This window comes from Cetorhinus maximus, chromosome 12 (genome assembly GCF_964194155.1).
Source record: "Cetorhinus maximus chromosome 12, sCetMax3.hap1.1, whole genome shotgun sequence".
NCBI classification, from domain to species: domain Eukaryota; kingdom Metazoa; phylum Chordata; class Chondrichthyes; order Lamniformes; family Cetorhinidae; genus Cetorhinus; species Cetorhinus maximus.
The window spans coordinates 79,833,868-79,856,314 of NC_135890.1; the positions used below are offsets into that span (position 1 = coordinate 79,833,868).

General features: G+C 40.0%; 2 protein-coding genes across 5 annotated transcripts in view; both read right to left on the bottom strand.

The window, feature by feature from the left end:
• Positions 1–22,447, bottom strand: part of sppl3 (signal peptide peptidase 3) — a 187,424-nt gene that overhangs the window by 92,363 nt on the left and 72,614 nt on the right. For all 4 annotated transcript variants that reach the window (XM_078553987.1, XM_078553988.1, XM_078553990.1 and 1 more), the window contains one exon: positions 13,387–13,464. In XM_078553987.1, the coding sequence (XP_078410113.1) occupies positions 13,387–13,464 (78 nt within the window). The remainder of the gene's footprint in view (positions 1–13,386; positions 13,465–22,447) is intronic.
• Positions 4,067–4,456, bottom strand: LOC144687194 (histone H2B 1/2-like). Its single transcript, XM_078552955.1, has one exon. It carries the CDS (start codon positions 4,439–4,441, stop codon positions 4,067–4,069), a length of 375 nt encoding a protein of 124 aa, XP_078409081.1. The 5' UTR covers positions 4,442–4,456.

A 22,447-nucleotide genomic window follows, 5' to 3' on the forward strand; every position in this document is an offset into this window, starting at 1 on the left:
TTTATCAATGTCTTATGGAAGTCCATATACACATCAACTGCATTACCTTCATCAACCCTCACTGTTACCTCATCTAAAAACTCAATCAAGGTGGTTAAATGTGATTTGCCTTTAACAAATCCGAGCTGGCTTTCCTTAAATTAATCTACACTTGTCCAAGTGCCTGTTAATTTTGACCTGGATTATCATTTCTAAAATCTTTACCACCACAAACCACGGTGTAACATTTGCAGTTCTCCAATCCTCTGACACCACCCACATATCTAAGGGCATTCAGAAGGTTAAGGCCAGTAACCTTGTAGTTCCCACTGCTACTTTTCTCAGCATTCTCGGCTGCATCTGATCAGGTCCTGGTGATTTTGCAACTTGAAGCACAGCCAGCCTTTTTAATACCTCCTTTATCAATTTTTAGCCAGTCCAGTATCTCAACTACCTCCTCATTCACTCTCGAGTCCAGAAACATTATCTTCTTTGACAAAGACAGATTCAAACTACTCATTTAGCACCTCAGCCATGCCCTCTGCCTCACTGCGCAGACCCTCTTTTTGGTCCCTAATGGGCCCACCCTCCTTTTACTATCCATTCCCTTTTTAAACACCTATAGGAAACATCTGGATTCCCTTTTTATTAGCTGCCATTTTCTTCTCATGCTCTTTCTTTGCCTCTCTTATTTCCATTTTCACTTCCTGTTTGAACTTTCTATATTGAGTCTGGTTCTCATTTGCCTTATCAGCCTGACAACTGTCTTACACATCCTTTTAATGCTTCATCCTACTGTCTCTCTCTTTCATCATCCAGGGAACTCTAGCTTTGTTTGTGCCTCGTGGGAATGTACCTCAATTGTATCTTAATAATTTCCTCTTTAAAGGCAGCCCATTGTTTCACTACAATTTTGCCTGTAAATCTTTCAAGTCTGGTCCCCACATTTAGGAAAGAATATACTTGCATTAGAGGCGGTACAGCAAAGGTTCATTAAATTGGTCCCTGGGATGAGGGAGGTTTTCCTACATTGTGAGGCGGAGTAAATTGGGCCTACATTCTCTGGAGTTTAAAGAATGAGAGGTGACCTCATTGAAACATAAGTGAAGGGCTTGATAGGGTGGAGGCTGAGATATTGTTTCCATTGGTCGGCGAATCTAAAACATGAGAGCATGGGGGATGGGGGGGCCAATCATTTAGGACTGAGATGAGGAGAAATTACTTCATTCGAGGGGTTGTGAATCTTTGGAATTCTCTTTCCCAGAGGTTTGTGGATGCTCCAACATTGAATATATTTAAGGCTGGGACAAACAGCTTTTTTGGTCTCTCAGGGAATCAAGGGATATGGGGAGCAAGCAGGCAAGTGGAGTTCAAACCCAAAATCAGCCATAAGCGTACTGAATGGTGGAGGCGGCTAGACAGGCCATTTGGTCTACTCCTGCTCCTATTTCTTGTGTTCTCGTGTCCTTCAACCTTTCTGCAAATTTCCTGCTCTATACATTTCCCACTTGTTGGTGGCTAATAGAATGCAAACAGCAAATAATGTGCATCAGCTGAACTGTTTTTCATGATGTTGGTTTACAACGTGGCCAGGACACAATTAGAATCCCTTGCTCTTTAGATCTTCCACCTTCACACGAACCATACTTGACCTCAGTTTAACATCATATCTGAAAGACAACATCTCTAATGATTCAGTGTTGAACTGGCATACCAGCCTAGATTTAGTGCTCAAGTCATACAAGTGTTTGAATCCACAACTTTCTGATTCTGGTGAAAGTGCTAATGTAACTAAACATAACAGATAGCAAGTACCATGGGCAAGATAATTTTCCAGATGAAGTGCTCTCAATGCCTTTAATTTACTCATGACTAAGAGAAGTATATCATGGGAGTACTCCTTTCTCACCAGTTATTTACAATGGACAATGCAATTAAAATTCATTTAGCTGATATATGTTTAGAAAATGCTTTACACTTAGCTCAGGAGCCAAATACTATTAAAATTGTGCAGAACGCCAAAAAGGGCTACGTAGATCATTAGTGAACATCTTGCCTATGAAAATAACCAAACTCAGTGACAGTATGATGCATCTGTCCATGACAGTATCGGTGGGAGTGACCACCACACAGTCATTGTGGAGACGAAGTCCCGCCTTCACATTGAGGATACCCACCACCGTGCTAAATGAGATAGATTTCAAACAGATCTAGCAACTCAAGACTGGGCATCCTTGAGGCGCTGTGGGCCATCAGCAGTAGCAGAACTGTACTCAACCACAATCTCTAACTTCATGGCCCGGCATTTCCTCCACTCTACCATTACAATCAAGCCAGGGGATCGACCTTAGTTCAATGAAGAGTGCAGGAGGGCATGCCAGGAGCAGCATCAGGCATACCTAAAAAATGAGGTGTCAACCTGATGAAGCTATAACACAGGACTACTTGCGTGCCAAACAGCATAAGCAGCAAGTGATAGATGGGGCTAAGCAATCCCACAACCAACTGATCAGATCTAAGCTCTGCAGTCCTGCCACATCCAGTCGTGAATGGTGGTGGACAATTGAACAATCGAACTAGAGTACCAGCATCTTGTAATCTGCATGTATAAACAATGGCCTTAAATTTCTTAGAAAATTTTGCTATAAATTCTCCTTGGCAAGATACTGCAGAAACTGGAGTAAATTTTGAGGCCATTTCTGCACAACTTTGGTCCAACAAACTACAAAGCTTTGCTGCTTGAGATCTCAATACATGCAACATATTTCAACTCAAAACAATTGCAATTATTCCAGATTTTCAAATAGTTGAATAGCAGTTTCACAACCATATTTGTGAAAAGTTAAGGCTTACAGTGCAGAACACCACAAGGCCAAAAATAATGAAAGCGATGACAAGATGATTTAAAAAACAGATTGGCAAAAGGTCAAACTTGTTTTTTAAAAATCCTATGGATAACGGAAAGACCAAGGAATGCAAAGAATTTCACAGCTTTGAAGTCTTACAAAAGAATGAATTAAGAATAGAACAATTGGCTGCAATTTTGTCTCAGTTAATTTCATTTCTACCTATATATGGATGATTAGGGAGGGTTATATTTAATATATTTGAATCATTATTTGACAAAACATGATAAACTACATTATCCACTCGTTGGTCTTTTTACATTGATGTCAGTGTGATGTATGACTGCTAGTAATTGGCAAGGTTTGGGTTACACCACGATAAAAGCAAAATATTGCGATGCTGGAAATCTGAAATAAAAACAAAAAATACTGGAAAAACTCAGATCTGACAGCATCTGTGGAGACAGAAACAGAGTTAATGTTTTGAGTCTGTATGGCTCTTCTTCAGAGCTAAAAGGGTCATACAGACTTGAAACATTAACTATGTTTCTCTCTCCACAGATGCTGTCAGACCTGCTGAGTTTCTCCAGCATTTTCTGTTTTTATTTTGGGTTACACTACATTGGCTGCAAGCCAGATGTAGAGCTCCCTAAAACCTGAAAGACCTGTTTCTGGCAAGTCAGCACAGATTCTGCTTTGGCAGTCCTACAAATCCCTGGCAGCTTTACAGCCAGTCTTAAAACCTATGCTTTAAAAGCGAGGCAGGACTAGAATTACATAAAAGCAACTTTAAAAGCCTTGTGAAGATGCTCAGAGTGGTGGTCACCCATTATTTACAGAGATAGTGTTCCCAGTCAGTGCAAATCTTCCACTTACCACTTAATTAGATTCCATCAAGCCATAATGATGTTAATCACTTGGTAGGAGCTCCAATACACACAATCCTTTTAGTAACTAAACCCTACGAGTAGTAAGGAATTCCAGTCCAGTGAAATGGCCATGTTCCAGGAAGGCAACATCATACTTTAACCATGAATCAGCAAACATCACAGTGAACATTACCAAATACTGATCAGCAGCAGCACATTAGGCACACTGGAATTCCCTCCCTAAACCTCTCCATCTCTCTTTCCTCCTTAAAATCCTACCTCTTTTGCCCTTATGTGGCTCGGTGTCAAACTTTATTTGGTAACATCTTGAAATTTTTTATTAAAGGAGCTATATAAATGCAAATTGTTGTGTTAATTAGAGCTGGAGTACTTGGTCAACGTCTTTGTCCCTTCTGACACGGCGTACTTGGCCAGTTCCCCAGGCAGCAGCAGGCGCATGGCGGTCTGGGTCTCCTGGGAGCTGATGGTGCTGTGCTTCTTGTAATGGGCCAGGCGAGAAGCCTCACCCACGATGCGCTCGAAAATATTGTTCATGAACGAGTTCATGATGCTCATGGCCTTGGAGGAGATGCTGGTGTCGGGGTGAACCTGCTTCATCACTTTGTAGATGTAGATGGAGTAGCTCTCCTTCCTCGACCTTCGCCACTTCTTCCCCCCCTTTGCTGCCGGTTTCTTTAAGGCTTTCTTGGCTCCCTTCTTGGGAGCTAGTTTCTTCTCATCAACCATCTTCAATTTCAGACACAAGCTTCCCTAACTGGCATTTAAAGAATCCAATTGAAAGAAAGGTTTACATTTATACGGCAATTTTCACAACCGTCTCAAAGCGCTTTATGGCAAATGAAGCGTTTTTGAAGTGTGGACAGCCAATATGCACACATCAAACTCTCACAAACAACATGCTAATGACCAGATAATCTGTTTTTGGGAGCAGTGCAATCCTGGAAGAACTCCATTGTCCAAAGCCTCACAAACAGCACAAGCATACAACAGACTAGGTAGGTTTAAAGACAGCAAGATGAAAGCAAACTACTGCAGATGCTGGAAATCTGAAATAAAAACGGAAAATGCTGGAAAAACTCAGCAGGTCTGGCAGCAGTTTTTCAAGTATTTTCTGTTTTTATTTAAAGACAGGAAGATTGCTTACAAGGAGATCTCCAACTCAAACAAGATTTTAAAATACAGCATAGGCAGAAGCACAATTTAAAACAAATCACAGAATAAAATTAACATCATGGGTAAGTGTGGTGGCAAACAGAAGAATAAGCAAAGGGAACAAAAATATTAAAGTAAATTCATAAGCAGTGCATCTAATAGGTAAACTAAGAAGGGATAAATGGAAAAGACAAAGAAATATAGTGCCACAGGTGTAAATCAAAAGCGAAAAAAGAAGAGCTAAGAGTTAAATGGGAACAGAAGAAAAGTAAAGGTAAGATTAAATGTGCTTACGGGGGGATACTTACAAAAGAACAAAGGCACGATGGGCTAAAACATACATCAGTCTTGGCTCAGCAGTAGCACTCTAGCCTCTGAGCCAGGTTAAGGGTTCAAGCCCCCAGCCAGGCTGAAACTTCAGTGTAGAACCGAGGGCATGCTGCACTGTCCAAAGCAGCATCTTTTAGATGAGAAATAAACAGAAGTCTAATTGGCCTCTCAGATGAGTATAAAAGATCGCATGGCAGTATTCAAAAAGCAGAGGAGCTCTGCTAGCATCCGAGCTAATATTTGCCCCTCAATCAGGATCATTGAAACAGATTTTTTGGCCATTTGTCTTAAGGTTATTTATTGGACCTAGTTGTGTGCAATTTGGCTGCTGCAATTACCTACATTACTACAGTGACTGCACTTCAAATATACTTAATTGGCTGTGAAACATTTTGAGATATACTGAGGTTGTGAAAAGTGACAAATAAATGCATTTCTTTCTTTCCTAAAAGATGCAAACATTTCCTACTGACTGTAGTATGGCTTGAGATGGGAAGGTAGAGGAAGTTACAAGGATAGATAAAAATGAGGTAATTATTTAAGGCAAACTGACAGTATAGACTCGATAAGTGAAAGTCCAGGCTATCACTACACTTTCAGGATGAGCCATTGGGGACTATAAAATAGAGACTAACATTATCAGAGAGAGGATCATGATGTTTCAGGGCTGACGGAACCCAAAGAAATGGGGATAGTGGATGGAGTGAGGTTAGTAAAATTAGTAAGAAAGCCTTCAAAGCTATGCAAGTGTTACTACTGAATAGGTATGAGGCACTAGCCTTAATTGATGAAAGAAACAAGGTCTTAGAAGAGCTGGTAGCTAGAAAATATGGTTGGACACTTTGGCTAAATAACAGTTTACAAGTCAACAGAAAGTTGTAATCACACGGGTCTCAGTCATGTGTACGATTAAAAACAATACTTATGATATGGTGAGTTACCTATATGTAGCTAGAGCAGTACATAATGCGGAAAGGTTAGATGGGGCCTTGAGACAAACAGAAGTGGTAATGTCCAAGAAGAGGTAAATGACATGGGATGAAATAATACAAATGCCTTCAGAAGGTACAAATGCAAGAATTGCCACTAAACTCAAAGATAGGGGATGCACAAAATGCTTTCTGGGATATCTCTAGTTTTTGGGAAAGGGAGTTAGTTCAAAAAGAAAACTGAGGATACCATTAGTCTCACCTCCATGTTTTATGAAAAATAATGGAATTGATCACCATGAATAAACTTGGAGCATGTCTAAAGTAAATTTGTAAATTTACTAAACAGCTGTCAAACTGGGATACAGAAGATCATGCCTCGTGACCTCTCTGACAAGTTGAAGTAGCATCCCAAGAGGATACACCTATGATCACACCAAGGCTTCCAGATGTTCGACTAGAAGAACGAGCTAAAGAGAGATACCGTAGAAAAATGCTTCAATAAACAATAAAATTAGAGACCATGTGGAGCACCATATAATGCGAAAGGATTATTCTGCAAATTTCCTAATGTGCTTCCTGAAACATTGCTGACAAAGCCTTTACATCAATTCTGATATTAGTTACAATTGCTGGTGCTTCCCACAAATCTATTTATCAGAATCACCTAACCACTGATCATATCCGACTGCAACTACAGGTCACAAAGTTCTCGGAAAATGAGCATTCTCCAGTCTAAAAAAGAAAGTTTCATTTTGTGAAAAAAATAGACATTCTTTGTGAATCTTTTAGTGCCACATCATGTAATGACATGATTATTTTAAGCAGATAACAGAACATCCAGTTCAAAAGTTTAGCATTTGCTGAAGACATTTTCAGTAGAAACAGCTAGTTCGCTTAGAATAAATTGTTTAAGTGAAATGGTAGTATGACAACTGCATTCTATGTGAAATTAAGTTTCTGTAGTACTTCAATTCAGGTCTCGGAACCTAGTTACAATAGCAAAAGCTTGCATTTTGACTTACATAGAAAGTACAACATAGAAACAGGCCTTTCAGCCCAAAGGGCCTCACCCATTTATGTTCCATATGAGCCTCCTCCCAGCCTAATTCATCCTAAACTTATCAGTATATCGTTTCAGTCCTTTCCTCTTCTCTACATCTGCCCTAGTGCCTCTAGATCTTTTTTTCTAGCTTTTACAAGCTTTTAACGTTGGAACCTTGGAGTTGCAAAAAGAATGCTCACTAAAATATAACCGCCTTGTAAAGAAGCTAGAGGGAAAAATCTACAAATGCTACCTTTTAAGGGTTTCTTGAATGCAAAAAAAAAATACTGGTTCTGGATGCTCTTTATATAAAAGTGACCAATGGCATACTTGGTCTAGTGACCATACATGATTACACTGTAAGATATAACACTGCAAAATTAAAACATTCATATTTCAAATTTTCTCAAACATGCATTTAGGAAGTTTAGTAAATTTAAGTTTTTTTTCCGACAGAACTACACAACACACACAATTAACATGTGCGCGCGCACACGCACAGGTCAGTACAATCCACTTAGAACAGGCTTTAATTTCTGCAATGGGAATTCTTATAAAATGCTGGGACTAGCTCCCATTAATTGCTTAGCCAACAAGTGCACCAAGCAGTACGATAATGAAAATGCAGACAATTACGGTCTTGTCCCTCCCTATCTCTAATCTTCTCTAGCCCTACAACCTTCTGAACCTGAAACTCACTGTTCCTTATGTTAAACTGGCCTTTTATGCATCCCTCTATTCACTCCATTATTGGCAGTATGTCTTCAACCACATAGGCCCCATGTGCTGAAATTCTCTCTAAATTCCTCAATCTCTTCACCTCTCTCCAATATATTACAACTATCCTTAAAATCTCCCTCTTTGGCTTAGCTGTTAGTCACCTCTCCGCGGTGTGGTGGGTTTAACCAATTGGGATGACATGAGGGGAGGTGTACTGCAGGCTGGTTGAAGAGGTCCTTGAATAAGGGCAGGCTTGGGTTGGAGTAGAACTTTTCCAGTAGCTTACCTGTTGCAATGACCCTCTTGATGTTGGGGGAGGGGAGGGGGGATGCAGGGCGGGGGAAATGTTGCTCAGGGCTAGGAGTCAGGGAGGAGAATTTGTTGAAGAATACATGTAATGGGTATTGTTCAGGGGAGTTGCATATCAAGCGCTTGGTTTGGGTAGATTGGTACTGCACTGTACTGGTGCGCAATATTCTGCAGTTAAGTACGTGATAGCAAGCGATGTCCTTCGGGTCCTGACCTGTGGTCCCCATGAGGTACCGGCCAGTTTACCGAGGGGGTTATCGCGCGTTTTAATTTTTTCTGTAGTCTTGATGAGGTGCTGTCAAGGATGATACCTAGATAAATAGGATGGGGATTGTGCTTCAGACTCTGGCCACCCAAGGCGATGTTCAGTTTCCTCTTAGTGCTGGCATTGTGAAGGTGGAGTGTGTTAGAGACTGTTTTACTGGTGCTCAGTTTAAGGCACCAGGTCTTGCAGTAGTCAGCCAGCTTTGCAATATCATTGCTTAGTGCGCCTTCCAGCTCAGGGAAAGTCCGAGCCTGGATGACATACCAAATGTCACCTGTATAGGTGAACTTCTGGGACTAGGCTGGAGGGAGTCATTGGTGTACAAGTTGAACAAGGATGGGGCTAAGAGAACCCGGGGTAGCCCATCGTCTGCTTCCTTCAGGCGCTAGTCTCGTTACTCATACCCAGACCCTGAACCGTCTGTCCCGGAGGAGCAGTCCAATGGCTTTGGTAACCCAGGGAAGGGGCACTTTACATTTTGACAAATAAGCCAATGTGCCAGACTGTATCATACCCTGAAATGGTCAAGGAAAATCACCCCTGTTTTAAGGTTCCTTTGAAAGCCATTTTCATGTGCTTCTTCCTTGTTGAAAGCTTGCTTCGCTCGGACTCGGGTTGTTTTCCACGTCTGGCTTGATCGGCTACAGGATTAGATGCTCTACTACCTTGAAGCAAACTAATAGCAGAGATAGTGGCTGGTAATTTTGGGTCTTTACCTGGCTTTGGGAATCCAATGACTTTAGCCCTGCCAGGGTTTTGGCAGTCTCCCCTCGCATATGACCTTTGTGAAGAATTGAGCCAACCCAGGAGCTGGCCCGTTGGCCAAGGTGTTTTAGGAACTCAGGGAGGGTGTTTTCATAACCAGCAGCAGTACCCAGCATGATGGTTTGTATTACTTTGTCCAACTCCAGGGTGGTAAAGGGTTCAGGATAAGATCTGGAATTGTGCTGCCCAAAAGGAAAATCTCCACTCACTCCAGATTTGATTCTTCACTTTTTTCCAGCAGTACCTTTCCCAAGTGAAGGAAATGGATTGCTATCTGACTGGCATTTACAGACAGGCAGTTTGACATTCATGGTTGCTGGGCTGCTCTGAGGTGGAATAGGCCTCTCATTAAAAGCACTGAGTTGTTGCAAATCCCTCAAACTATACCTCTATGGACGCTGATATTGTGGTGTGTGGAGGATGCCTACTGTTCAAATAGTGAGGGCAGGGTCAGAGAATTAGGGCCTACCTCTTCAGTTCACATCCTCTACCCAGCACAGCAGTATACGCAAGGAATACAAATATTGCCAGTTATTGGGACCAATCTACTGAAGGTGTTGCCAGTTAAACCTGGATAGGAATGTTTACCGAACAAGTGAAGATTGCTCAATGACCTTATGTAAAGCTTTGAGCTTAAAGAGTTTTTTTTAGGAATTTCATCAAATGCCTTCTAGAAGTCTGAGTACAGCATGATGTAAAGGTTACAACAGACTACTTGGTCTGTTTTCTTTTCATTTCCGCAAGGAAGTCAAGGAATTTAGTCAGCCAGAATCAGCCAATGCCAATCCATGTTGACTACTGTTTATTAAGTTATGTACAGTAACCCTGAAGTTTATTGTTATGACGCAGCAGATGATGCATGCCTGTTGGATCAAATCCACGATGGAAACTCGATCCCGCTATCACAACGATTTTGCAATTTGTATTTATTTCGAGATGTGTACCCTGCGTTCAGTAGTAATAAGTCCACCAAGACTTGAGATTTTTTAGAAAACTAAATTAAACATTTATTAACAAAAAAGATTTCAAACACATACACAGGTCTACAAATTACTACTATAACTACTCCTAAAACCCCTAATTAATCTGGCTTCCAGTTGCACCCCTGTTAAGGGAACAGTAAAAAAATAGATTTAAACAGATACAGGCAAGTCAACACAATACCCTGTACAGTAGAATTCAAAGTGGCTTTTCCCAGCTTTGTTTTCTGTAGACAGCAGCTTAATGCACAAATACTGGAGATGTCTCACATTTCTGGTAGATCTTACAAGACCTTCCCTGAAACATAGCCTCAATCCTTTATACATGTTTCTCCCTTTTAATTTAAATCCCATTGTTCCCACATGTCTTTGAAACTTTAGCTTTCTCATCATATAAATCTTTTCATGGTGCTAATATTATCAGTAACCTTTGGGGAAAATAAACACACTGCTTGGCCTAGCTTCTCTGGCTACGTGTAACATCCTATCATCTCTTTGAAATTCAAGCTACCCTGATTTATCTAAAAAATACAAATTGTCCTCACCTCACATTCTAAAACTTCAGCTATGTTGATGTATTTAGCATTTCAAACCTAGCTTCTTTTGATGAGCTAAAGCCCCCAGACCAGCTGTCTCCAATTCAATTAAATCTCCCCCTCCCCTGCACACACGCACACACAAACTAACCAAACCCCACGATTAACCTACTTTTACACTAAATCACAATAATATGAGAATTATTATACTTTCGTGACATTTATACTTTTGGTTCCATTATTTTGCATGGGGTTAAAGGCAAACTACTGGGTCTGTAGTTACCAGTTTATGATTTGCCTCTCCAGCGCTCAGTGAAGCCATCAGTACCACTAAAGTATCCTCTCTAATTTCCATTGCCACTTGAGGTTTAATATCATCTAATCTCCGGGGATTTTAGCATGTCTCGGATTTCCATCATTAATCTTGTACAAACTCACTGTATTTACCAACAGACAAGAAAATTTGGAGTTACCATTTACTACCAGATAAAACCAAAATGATTTAAGTTGGCATTATTCTAGTAGCACCAGTAAAACCTTTCAAGTAAAGCAAAAACATCAAAAACTGTCAGTGTTACATGTGATAGAATATTTTGGTTTCTTCGTATTACAGGCATCACACTTTTTCAGGCTGATCCAACAGCATTAAGTCAACTGGTTCTCAATAGCTATACTCGCGTAATTAATTCCCTTTTCTGTCAAACATTGCAACCGAAAAGCAACAGAACACTAATTTAGTGAAAACTTAAATGCTAAGAATTAACCACCCGATATCCAAATACAGCAAAATGCAAGAGAAAAATAAATCCCCCTTAGGCTTCCTCAGACTGTTGGCTACTCCACTGATCAACGTGCTCCAATTCAGCTGTTTTGGCATGTAGTTACTCTTTCTTTATGTTGTTCTATTATCTTTGACAATTCCCACTAATTCCTCCATCTCCTCAGGGCTCCCTCTGTAGGGTGGATGTTAGTCTAAAGGCTACCTAAATGGAGTTTTAAGAAAGAAAATTTTATTTAGGCTGACAGCCTCAGTGACCTCAGGAACAGACAGCTACTTATCATTAGTATTAATCTGAAGTGAACGCAGTTGAAGAGACAACTTCAATTCCCAATTTGTCATCGTTCAATGCAGGAAACAGTGAAGATTTGTTGATTCTAAGCGCCAGTGCAAGTCCCTAAATTTTTAATTAATCTGCCTCCCATCCATTCTACATTTCACTTAACATAGTGTTTGGTTATAATAGCCAGAAGATACCAAATTAGTTCTGAGATTAACCACAAGCCAAACTTCAATCAATTCTGGCAAAATGCAACTGCTTTAAAGAAAGCGACCTTCAGGTAGGTATTTTCATTCTAAGGTCAAACTTGGAAAAGGGGTAGGATAATTTTTCATAATGGACATCAAATTGACCTTTGCACCTGCCAAATGATGCTTTTAGACCAACCATTTTCTCCTCACTCCATCCATTTGAAGTTAGCCCAGTTTAATATTTATTGGAGAGAGAAAAAGTAGGATGCGCATGCAATTTCTTATTTTAAATGTGTGTTGCCTTATTGCCTCACCATTTACAAAGAAAAAACCTCCAATGACCAAAATATGTTTTTTTTACACTGCCTGGCATTTTTGCACAAAGTGGCAAACAGAAATGGAACTTAAACAATTCAGAAAGGCCACTCTAAGGAACAGTACAAATGGATCCATGAGATAATTAGCTGGGTTTACAAGCAGCGGGATGAGGATGGTGAAGAAAAGGCAGGAGGGTGAGATGGAGATCAGCCAAAAATGGGCAAGCACGTTAGCCCAAATTGTCATTTCCTAATATTTCTCTTGTTCCTACATACATTAGATTTAATGGAATTAAAAGTACTGGAAATGAAATGATAAAAGTATAAAATGAGAATAAAATAGAAAAAAAACAAACACAACAGAAAAAGGCTCATTTTTAACACTTCATTTTGCAAAGAATATTCCATTGGTCACTCAGCATGAATTGCAAGTGTTCGCATTTTTCCTTCCACTTTCTCTGCATGTTTTGCTTTGCCCTCTTTAGGTCCCCTCACTTAATTCCTGTTGGAATGATTCTTATACAAGGGAAGAATACAAGTGTGATTTAGGTTGAACCACTCTCCAATTTATCTACCTTTCTACCGGAAATAAAATTTTCTTGCTCAAAATCACCAAAATGCGGCTGTATGAATCATGTTTTTTTGACTTGGGACCCATGTCTTGGGGCCTCCTGAACATCTGCCCCAATACATTGTCTTTGGTAGCATTCTGTCTTGTGAGTTGATGGTTATCGTGTTGGTATTGAACTCTGTTAAACATCACTTGGTGAGGCTCAGGAACCCCTCTCTGGCAAGGTGGTCTCTGCTGCATTTACTGCAGATGAAAATAGTGGCCTGAGGTGCTGCAGGGTTTGCTGACCTCTGATTTCTCTGGGTGCTCTTCTCAGCCAGCTGAGCTTTCCGTTTCTCCTTGCATCTCTCAATACCCCTCAAACAAGTCAGCTTCCGGGGGTCACAGCTTTCAGCATCTGTCGTCCAGTTGTCTGTGTTAATGTTCGGCATCCACAATACATAGTCATTAAACAATTCTTATATTAAATACATCTCTGCTACCAAAGCCAATAAAACACATACCTGAAGCTTCCATAGACAATGAGTAGGATGGAGATGAGGAAGGTAGAAACTTGACTGGAATCCACAAGGGAATAGGCCCTACAGGAGGAAGTGGAAACAAAATTTAGATTGCTATATTTAAAAGAGACATTACATCATTAAACATTTTTGAAATGATTTTTCAAATTATTTTATGTTTCTTAATTTAGTTAAGCTTCCCCAATGCCTTGGCATGTGTTTCCAATGGCCAGCTGAACTACAGGAAGATCCCAGATCTGTCGTGCAGTGTTAATTAACAGGTACCAACCAGGATTCCAGAGTGAAAAATGCAAAAACCGGTCAGCAATCTCAATGGTCTTCGTCGGAAGTGCAGTTGTGCATGGTTGGTAAGTCTGCATTGTGATGTTTCCACAGTTCACTGATATCCATGGTCAAAGTTCGGGCATGAATAATAATTGCCATGGGGGTCAGCCTTGGCTCAATAGTAGCACTCTCACCTCTGAGTCAGAAGGTAGTGAATTCAAGCCGCAGTCAATAGGCTTTAGCACATATCTAGGCTTACAAATGTTTAGCAAACTGGGGTGCATTGGCTCTCTCAGATGAATGTAAAAGTTACCAGCTGAGTTCTCCTAGTGTCCTGGCCAACACCGATCCCTCAAACAACATGACTAAAATAGATTAACTGGTAATTTCTCTCATTGTGTGGTTTAAAGGTCACTACACTTCAAAAGTACCTCATCAGCTGTGAAACAACTCTCAGCTTTCCAAATATAAAACATGCCATTTATGTAAAGAAATTGAGAAACATCAGGCTTTCAGCAGCTCATTCTGAGAACAGATGTGTGCATCTAGGTATCAACAATTCCTCCAGAAGAGAAACATTCCTACTTAAATCTTAAAAGCTAAATATTGAAGAAATTCCCTAATAATTAGCCAAAATGCATCAAGAGGAGAACGAAGATTTCAAAACATGAAGCAGTCTTCCTCGGAACACAATTATAATTCCTTAAATGTCAACCCACCCCAAGGTCATTTAGTAGTTTATTTTTATTTCTCCAATAACATATCTAATCTCATGCAAATACCCTAAAAATCTCATTTCTTAAAAATTATTCACTCATGGGATGTGGGTGCGACAGGCAAACCCAGCATTTATTGTCCATCCCTTATTGCACTTGAGGTGGTGATGGTGAACTGCCTTCAACTGCTGCAGTCCATGTGGTGTAGGTATACCCTCAGTGCAATTTGCACTACCCATTGTTATTTGTATACTCAAACAAAATTATAAACATTTTGCAACAACATGGCTATGTTGTTTCTCCAACCAGCATACAAGTAATTGTGAACTAATACTTATGTCAAGTGTGTTTAATGTTACAAAAATTTTGAAGTATTAAAGTTGGAGACGTTTTTATTAAACGATCGTATTTAATTCCCTAACGAACACAGAATTGAGCAAGATTTCTATATAAAATTTGCATTGGGCTATGGTTATCTTGTTCCACAATCTTGAGTATTACTTCAAATAACCTTTTAGCTGTCTAAATTCAGGAGGAAATATAAACCATGTTGTAATTTGCATTCATGCATTCTCAGTTTAGACCAATCCAAATAGGTCGTTTCAACTGCTGGAAACAGTGTAAACCACGCAATAGCCGATTGGCTGCAAATTACACATCTCTCTTGATCCTTGTTTCTATTGAAGATGATGGATAATAAATCAGGAAAGGCATTATCAGGCAGCTCATGCAACAATGCCTTGCACAAGTTATAATTAACCCAAAAGTGCTTTCAAAAAACATTTTACTAGGAATCCATAGAACACTACAGCACAGAAAACAGGCCATTCGGCCCTTCTAGTCTGTGCCGAAATATTATTCCGCTAGTCCCATTGACCTGCACCTAGTCCCATAACCCTCCAGACCTCTCCCATCCATGTATCTATCTAATTTATTCTTAAAACTTAAGAGTGAGCCCACATTTACCACATCAGATGGTAGCTCGTTCCACACTCTCACCACTCTCTGAGTGAAGAAGTTCCCCCTAAACCTTTCCCCTTTCACCCTAAAGCCACGTCCTCTCGTGTTTACTTCTCCTAATCTAAGTGGAAAGAGCCTACTCGCATTTACTCTGTCTATACCCCTCATAATTTTGTAAACTTCTATCATATCTCCCCTCATTCTGCTACGCTCCAAGGAATAAAGTCCTAACCTGTTTAATCTTTCCCTGTAACTCAACTCCTTAAGACCCGGCAACATCCTAGTAAATCTTCTCTGCATTCTCTCAATCTTACTGATATCCTTCCTGTAGTTAGGCGACCAGAACTGCACACAATACTCCAAAGTTGGCCTCACCAATGTCTTATACAACCTCACCATAACATCCCAACTCCTATACTCAATACTTTGATTTATGAAGGCCAGTATGCCAAAAGCTTTCTTTACAACCTTGTCTACCTGTGACGCCACTTTCAGGGAATTATGTATCTGAACTCCCAGATCCCTTTGTTCCTCCGCACTCCTCAGTGCCCTACCATTTATTGTATAATCCAATGAAAAAACACCCTGACTAAATGAAATTTTGAAATTTGAACCTCATGAAGTTAGGCCTATGAATTTATTCATAATCTTCAGCACCATGTAATATTTTACGAAATCCCAAAGTATAACTTTGACTTTAAACAATGAGCTATTCTTGAAAGGTTAATCCACATTAGTGCTTTTGAAAGTCAGTTGAGGAATTTCAATAGGCAATCAAAAAAAAAAGCATACATTATCGCTACTGCCAAAAGAGAAAATTTGGAAAAAATGTTTTGTTTCTCTGCCACGTGTTGCTAAAGGCGCACATTCAAATTAACAGCATCACCAAGGCCTCATTTGTTAATAAAAATGCTCAATGAATGGACTATATTTTCAGTTAGTCAGTGTTTTTTCACCTTCCAAAGTCAATGACGTCCTGCCCAGTGAAGTTTATTAGGTACACAGCTGTGATTTGACAAAAAAAAGATTTTAAAAACGCAGCTTTTCATTAATTAAGCAGTTATAAATAATCAGACACAATAGAGTTTTAACTATATTTCACGTACAGTCCTGGAACCACAAAAGCAAAGTCAACACTGTATTCCGACCACTGACTAATCTAGGAATTCTACAAGGTATTCATCGGAAATCAGGTCAACAACTTGCATTTATAAATCGCCTTTAATAGAGTAAAACATCCTATGGCACTCCATCGGAATGTTAGCAATCAAAATTTATCAAGTCACATAATGAGCTATTAGGACAGGTGACGAAAAGCTTGGTCAAAGAGGTAAGCTTTAAGGAGTGACTTAAAAGGAGAGAGAGGTTGAGAGATTAAGGGAGGGGACACTAGAGCTTAGGGCCCTGGTAAGTGAAGGCACAGCCACAAATGGAAGAGAGCTTAAAAATTGGGGATGCGCAAGAGGTCATGATTGGGAGGGTTGCAGAGAGCTAAGGACTGCAAGACTGGAGGCGATCACAGAAGTCATGGAGGGATGTGAAAAAGATGAGAATGCTTAAATTGAAGAAATATCAGAAACAGAGACAGAGACAATGTAGGTGAGCAAACAGGGTTGATGGGTGAATTGGATTTAGTAAGAGTTAGGATAGAGGCAAAGTTTTTGATAAGTTCAAGTTTAGAGGGCGCAAGTTGGAACATATAAGCCAGGCGAGCAATGGAAGGGTAGTCAAGTCATCAAATCCACACAATATTCACTATGGATGTCCAATCCCTCTGCAGCTGGACCAGCCATATAAATACTCTGGCCACAAGAGCAGGTCAGAGGCTGGGAATTCTGTGGAGAGTAACTCAACTCCTGACTCCTCACTCCCCAAAGCCTGTCCACCATCTACAAGGCACAAACCAACAGTGTGATGATGGAATACTCTACTTGCCTGGCTGAGTGCTGCTCCAACAACACGCAAGAAGCTTGACACCATCCAAGACAAAGCAGCCCACTTGGCTGGCACCCCATCCAGCACTTACAGCATTCACTCCCTTAACCACTGATGCACAGTGTGTACCATCTACAAGATGCACTGCAGCAATTCACCAAGGCTCCTTCAAAAGCACCTTCCAAATCCAAGACCTCTACCACCTAGAAGGACGAGGGCAGCAGATGCATGGGAACACCACCACCTGCAAGTTCCCCTCCACCATCCTCAGTGTTGGAACAATCCTGGATCAAAATCCTGGAACTCCCTTACTAACAGTGCTGCGGGTATTCCTACAAAACATGGACTGCAGCAGTTAAAGGCGGGCAGATCATCACCACTTTCTCAAGGGCAATTAACAATGGGCAATAAATGCAGGCCGAGCCAGCAGTGCCCACATCCCATGCCTGGGAATATTTTTTTAAAATTGGGGGGTAGGGGAAGAATTAAATAATCTGCCTTCTGTAGATACAAAAAAGTGTCAATGGAGATAAACTCTCAAACTTCCTGGCCAAATAAGCCGAGTAGGGCCATTGCATCAACCACAAAAATAAATGCAAAACTATACTGATTGGATTGTAGAGTGATCAGTGTGGGATTTGTCTTGCCAAACTATCTGTTATTCTTTTAGTTGGTACAAAGTCAACACGCAAATATCACTGAGCATTGAATCAGGGTGAATGAATAAAGTTACATGGATATTTGGAAAAGAATACTGTATGCAACTTCAAGGAGAAAAATAAAATTAATTTGGGCAATTAAGTTGAAGTACTGATTTTACTTATTTTTTAAACCAAAAGTATGTTTTTTCTAAAATCATTTGGCCTATTACAGGCCATTGGCCTATATTTGTTTTTTCTTTAAAGAAAGCAGCATACATTCTCAACTACCTTTTAATAGCCTCCCATTCTGAAAGCATTCATTTCTTTCTATGGTACAATTCTATAGTGATCTCCACCATCAATTTTTGATCCACGGAGCATCAACAGAAAAGGTTGACAGGGTATTTAATCATAAAAGCAACACAGCTAAGCAAAAGTCCTGCCCTCTCACCCAACAGCTACACACACATACACCAGCTATTGGACAGTGATTAGTAACAGGAACCCAACCGCAGCCATGGTCGTCATTTCTCAATATTCACCAATTATGGAGAAAGTTGTTCATTTTGATTTAATGAGTGTATCCACTATGGCTACTGTATCCAAGTCAAAGGGTTAAACTTACTTACATTAGGGATCAGAGGTGAGGTTCTACCAATTTATTTCCTCAGATTTAGAATAATGTGTTTTATAGGTTTTTGGAGCCTGTAACTTACTTAGAGTGGCAGTCACAACTGCTTATATTTATATCCTGACATTGGTGCAGCTGTTGAGTTTTTCCAATTATGGTCATTGTCATCTGGGACAGATTATTCTAAACATTTGTTAGTCACCATTTTGTTAACACTGATCAATAATGAAACACATCATTTTCTTTTCAAACCAAAGTTTTTCTAGTAGTGTTCAGTGATCGATTCTCAACCAGAAGAGTTTCACCTCAGAGGCGGTTGTAGTGAAGGATTATCTGCTACATAATTTTAACTCCAACCAAGAGGATTTTCCTTTTAACACTGCAAATGGATTATTTTTGGAAATGTCAGAAGTTTCATGAGTTTACTCTAGTTCAGGCATCGGGTTGCATCTAGGTTTTGAGCTTGAAGTATCATGCACCACCCTGATCTGATTTCAATTCTTTATCTCCTTATAGCAGGGTAAAGGCAATCCTGAGCACATTGCATTGATTAACCATAATTTCAGGGTCAAAATTTTTGCAATGGAGAAGCTGTGGCTCAATATCAAATCCACAAAATTGAAAAAAAGTGGCTCAACTTTATGCAACCAGTACACTGTAGTGATGTGAAGAGAACTGCTTATCCCAGGCATGCTCTCTTTCAATTTTGCTGGTTATGCTCATATTTCCTAAAAGACTAAGGAAAATTCAGTCTCCACATGCTCACCATCCTGCTGAGGGGTGCAATGGTCAGTGAACTGGATGAACCAATAAGAATGCCCAATTTTTATGTTGGGCAAAAGATTTTGGTACAGGCTATGTATTTTCTCTCTAATTTTATGACAGAAAAGATGTCATTACATAATATTTACTGCACAGAAACAGGCCACTTGGCCGAACGGCTCCATGTCAGTGCTTATGCGCCACAGAAGGCTCCTCCCACCTTTTTCTAACCCCATCAACATATCTTTCTATTCCTTTCTCCCTCATATGTTCATCCACTTTTCTCTTAAATGCAGCTATGTTGCTCACCTCAACTACTCTTTGTACAGCTTTGGTCTCCTTACTCAAGGAAGGCTATACTTGCTTTGGAAGCAGTTCAGAGAAAATTCACTAAGCTGATTCCTGGGATGAAAGGTTGTCTCATGAGGAAAGGCTAAGCCAACCTGTACAGGTTGGGCCTGTACTCATTGGAGTTCAGGAGAATGAGAGGGGATCTTATTGAAACATAAAAAATTCTGAGGGGATTTGACAGGGTAGATGCTGAGAGGATGTTTCCTCTTGTGGGGAAAATATAGAATTAGGGGGCACTGTTTCAAAATAAGGGATCTCTCTAAGACCAAGATGAGGAGGTTTTTCTTCTCTTAGAAGTCTTTCAGTTACTCGTTGAAATTTTCTTCCACAGATAGCAGGAGTCTCCATCATTGAAAATATTCAAGGCTGAGTTAGACAGGTGTTTGATTAACAAGTCAGTCAGGAATTATGAGGGGGAAGACAGGAAAGTGGAGACCACAATCAGATCAGCCATGACCTTAGTGAATGGTAGAGCAGGCTCAACGTGCTGAATGCCCTATCCTTGCTCCCATTTTTTATGATCTCTCAGCAAAAAAGTTTCTCCAAATTGGATTTACTGGAGACTCTCTTATATTTCTGGTCGTTCTGATCCCACTTGCAAGTGGAACCATTATCCATAAATTTACCCCATTAAATCCTTTCCTATGTTTAAGACCTCAGTCTTCTCTTTTCACGGCTGAGTCCCAACCTGTACAATCTTTCCCAGTGGCCTCACCAAGTTCCCTCCAAGCTAGATGGGTGCATGGGCATGCAGCAATCCAGTGTCCTGAGCAGGGAGTAAACAGGCCACACACACACACACACACACACAAACAAGCATGGTGTAATCAAGGTTCTATACATGTTTCACATAACATCTGCTTTTCAATTCCATCCTGCTAGAAATGAACCCTTTTTAAAAATATAAACTGGCCTTATTAACCGGTGTCACTACTTTTAATTTGTGTAGCTGTAGCCCCAGATGCCGCTGCTCCTCTGCCCCAGTTAGACACTTGTTTTCCAAGGAATATATGGCTTCCTTACTCTTTCTACCAAAATGAATTACCTCACAGCTATCTATATTGGCTTATTTTCCAACTATACATTCATTCTACAAGTTTTTTTTGTATTTGTCAGTCCTCCATATTAACTACAACCTGCAACTTGGTGTCATCAGCAAATTTTGAAATTGTACTTCTGAATCTAGAGTACAAATGTTTATCTAAATGGTAAACATCAGTGGTCCAAGCACTGATCCTTCTTGAATACCTTTGCCAGTCTGAGTAACTATCTTCAACCCCTACTTTGTTTTCTGCTTTGCTGCCAGTTTCTATCCATTTTGCTACTTGTCCCCTGGCTAAGGTCAAAACGTGCAGTAATGATGTGGCATCTTATCAAAGGTCTTTTGAAAATAAACTGCCACACATCCAAAGAAGAGCTCACTATTCAAGAGTTGAAATTGGTATAAGTTTATTAGTGTCAATGGTTAATTTATTCTCCACAGTCGCCAGAGCAATTAAGTTACAAGCTGCAAAAAAAGCAGTAAAATCACATGCGTCATATATGGTCCATTGTACTTGAAATGTTCCTCATTCCTACAAACGAAGACCATCGAATACCATCCAAGCTCTGCATAGAGATGCACTGTTTATTCAACCACACTGGATAAGGTCTGGTAGTGATCTGTAGCATTAAGTTGAAGTACACAGACAGGCTTTTATCACTCTTTTTCAAGGAACCAGAAGTGAGCGTTCACTGGAATTAAAACCTCTGGTCTGGTGCAAGCTGGGTTACTGAGTTCACCATTTTGCTGTATAGTAATTAACAGTTTAGTGATGGTACCAAGATAAAAACAAGATATTGCGACATTGACACACTTGCTAGGAGGGATTTAAACACCTTATGATCCAGAGGCGGAAATGCTACCATTAAGTCAGAAATTGCGTTTGGATCAGAACTCCATTTAATGGGTTAAGAAAACTTATTGCCCTACTTAAAAGTTCTGCCACATTGCACTCACAAGAGAGTCAGAAAGTTGTTGGTTCAAGTCCCACACTAGAGGCTTTAACATAAATCTATGTTGACACGCTAGTGCAGTGCTGAAGCACGGTTGGAAGGGATGTCATTTAGAGGCAATGTTAAGCAGAGGTTCCATCTATCCTTTCAATCAGACAAAGATCCCAAGGCACTATTCTGAAGAAAAGCAGGAGGGTTCTCCTCAGTGTCCTGGCCAACATTTATCCCTCAACCAGTACAAAACACAGATTATGTTTTAATACATTGCTGTTTGTAGGACATTGCTGTGTGCCACATTTCCTACATTACAACAGTGAAAATATACAAGTAACTGTAAAATGTTTTGGGGCATCCCATGGTCTTGAAAAGCACTATACAAATTAAAGTTTTTTGTTTCTATGAAAATTATGGCTGGCTGTTGGTGGGCAGATTCCATTGCATTTGAAGTCTGAGCAGATGTTCATGCTATTTAATCTGTTGGCAGCTGTTCCTTTTCACACCTCTCATAACATGTGCTAAATAAGGAGCAAATTGAATCCACGCAATCTGTGTGATTTCATTATTCCATATTTATAAAACTACAAAGCTATATATAAAAAAGACAAAAATAATTTCCCCCCTTTTTGACCTGTACTTTCAGCAATTATGAAGTCAAGCTGGGTAAACTAGAGAGCAAAAACTTAATTTTAGCACTGAATGAAGTTTACATTCTGCACTGCAATTAACCTTCACTCTACTTTGCATGAAAACTAAATGATCTTGACTCAATGCAATACACAGGACCTTGG

Bases quoted from the DNA above. Each gene is read 5' to 3' on its own strand.
- LOC144687194 (XM_078552955.1), bottom strand. From the start codon at position 4,441: ATGGTTGATGAGAAGAAACTAGCTCCCAAGAAGGGAGCCAAGAAAGCC.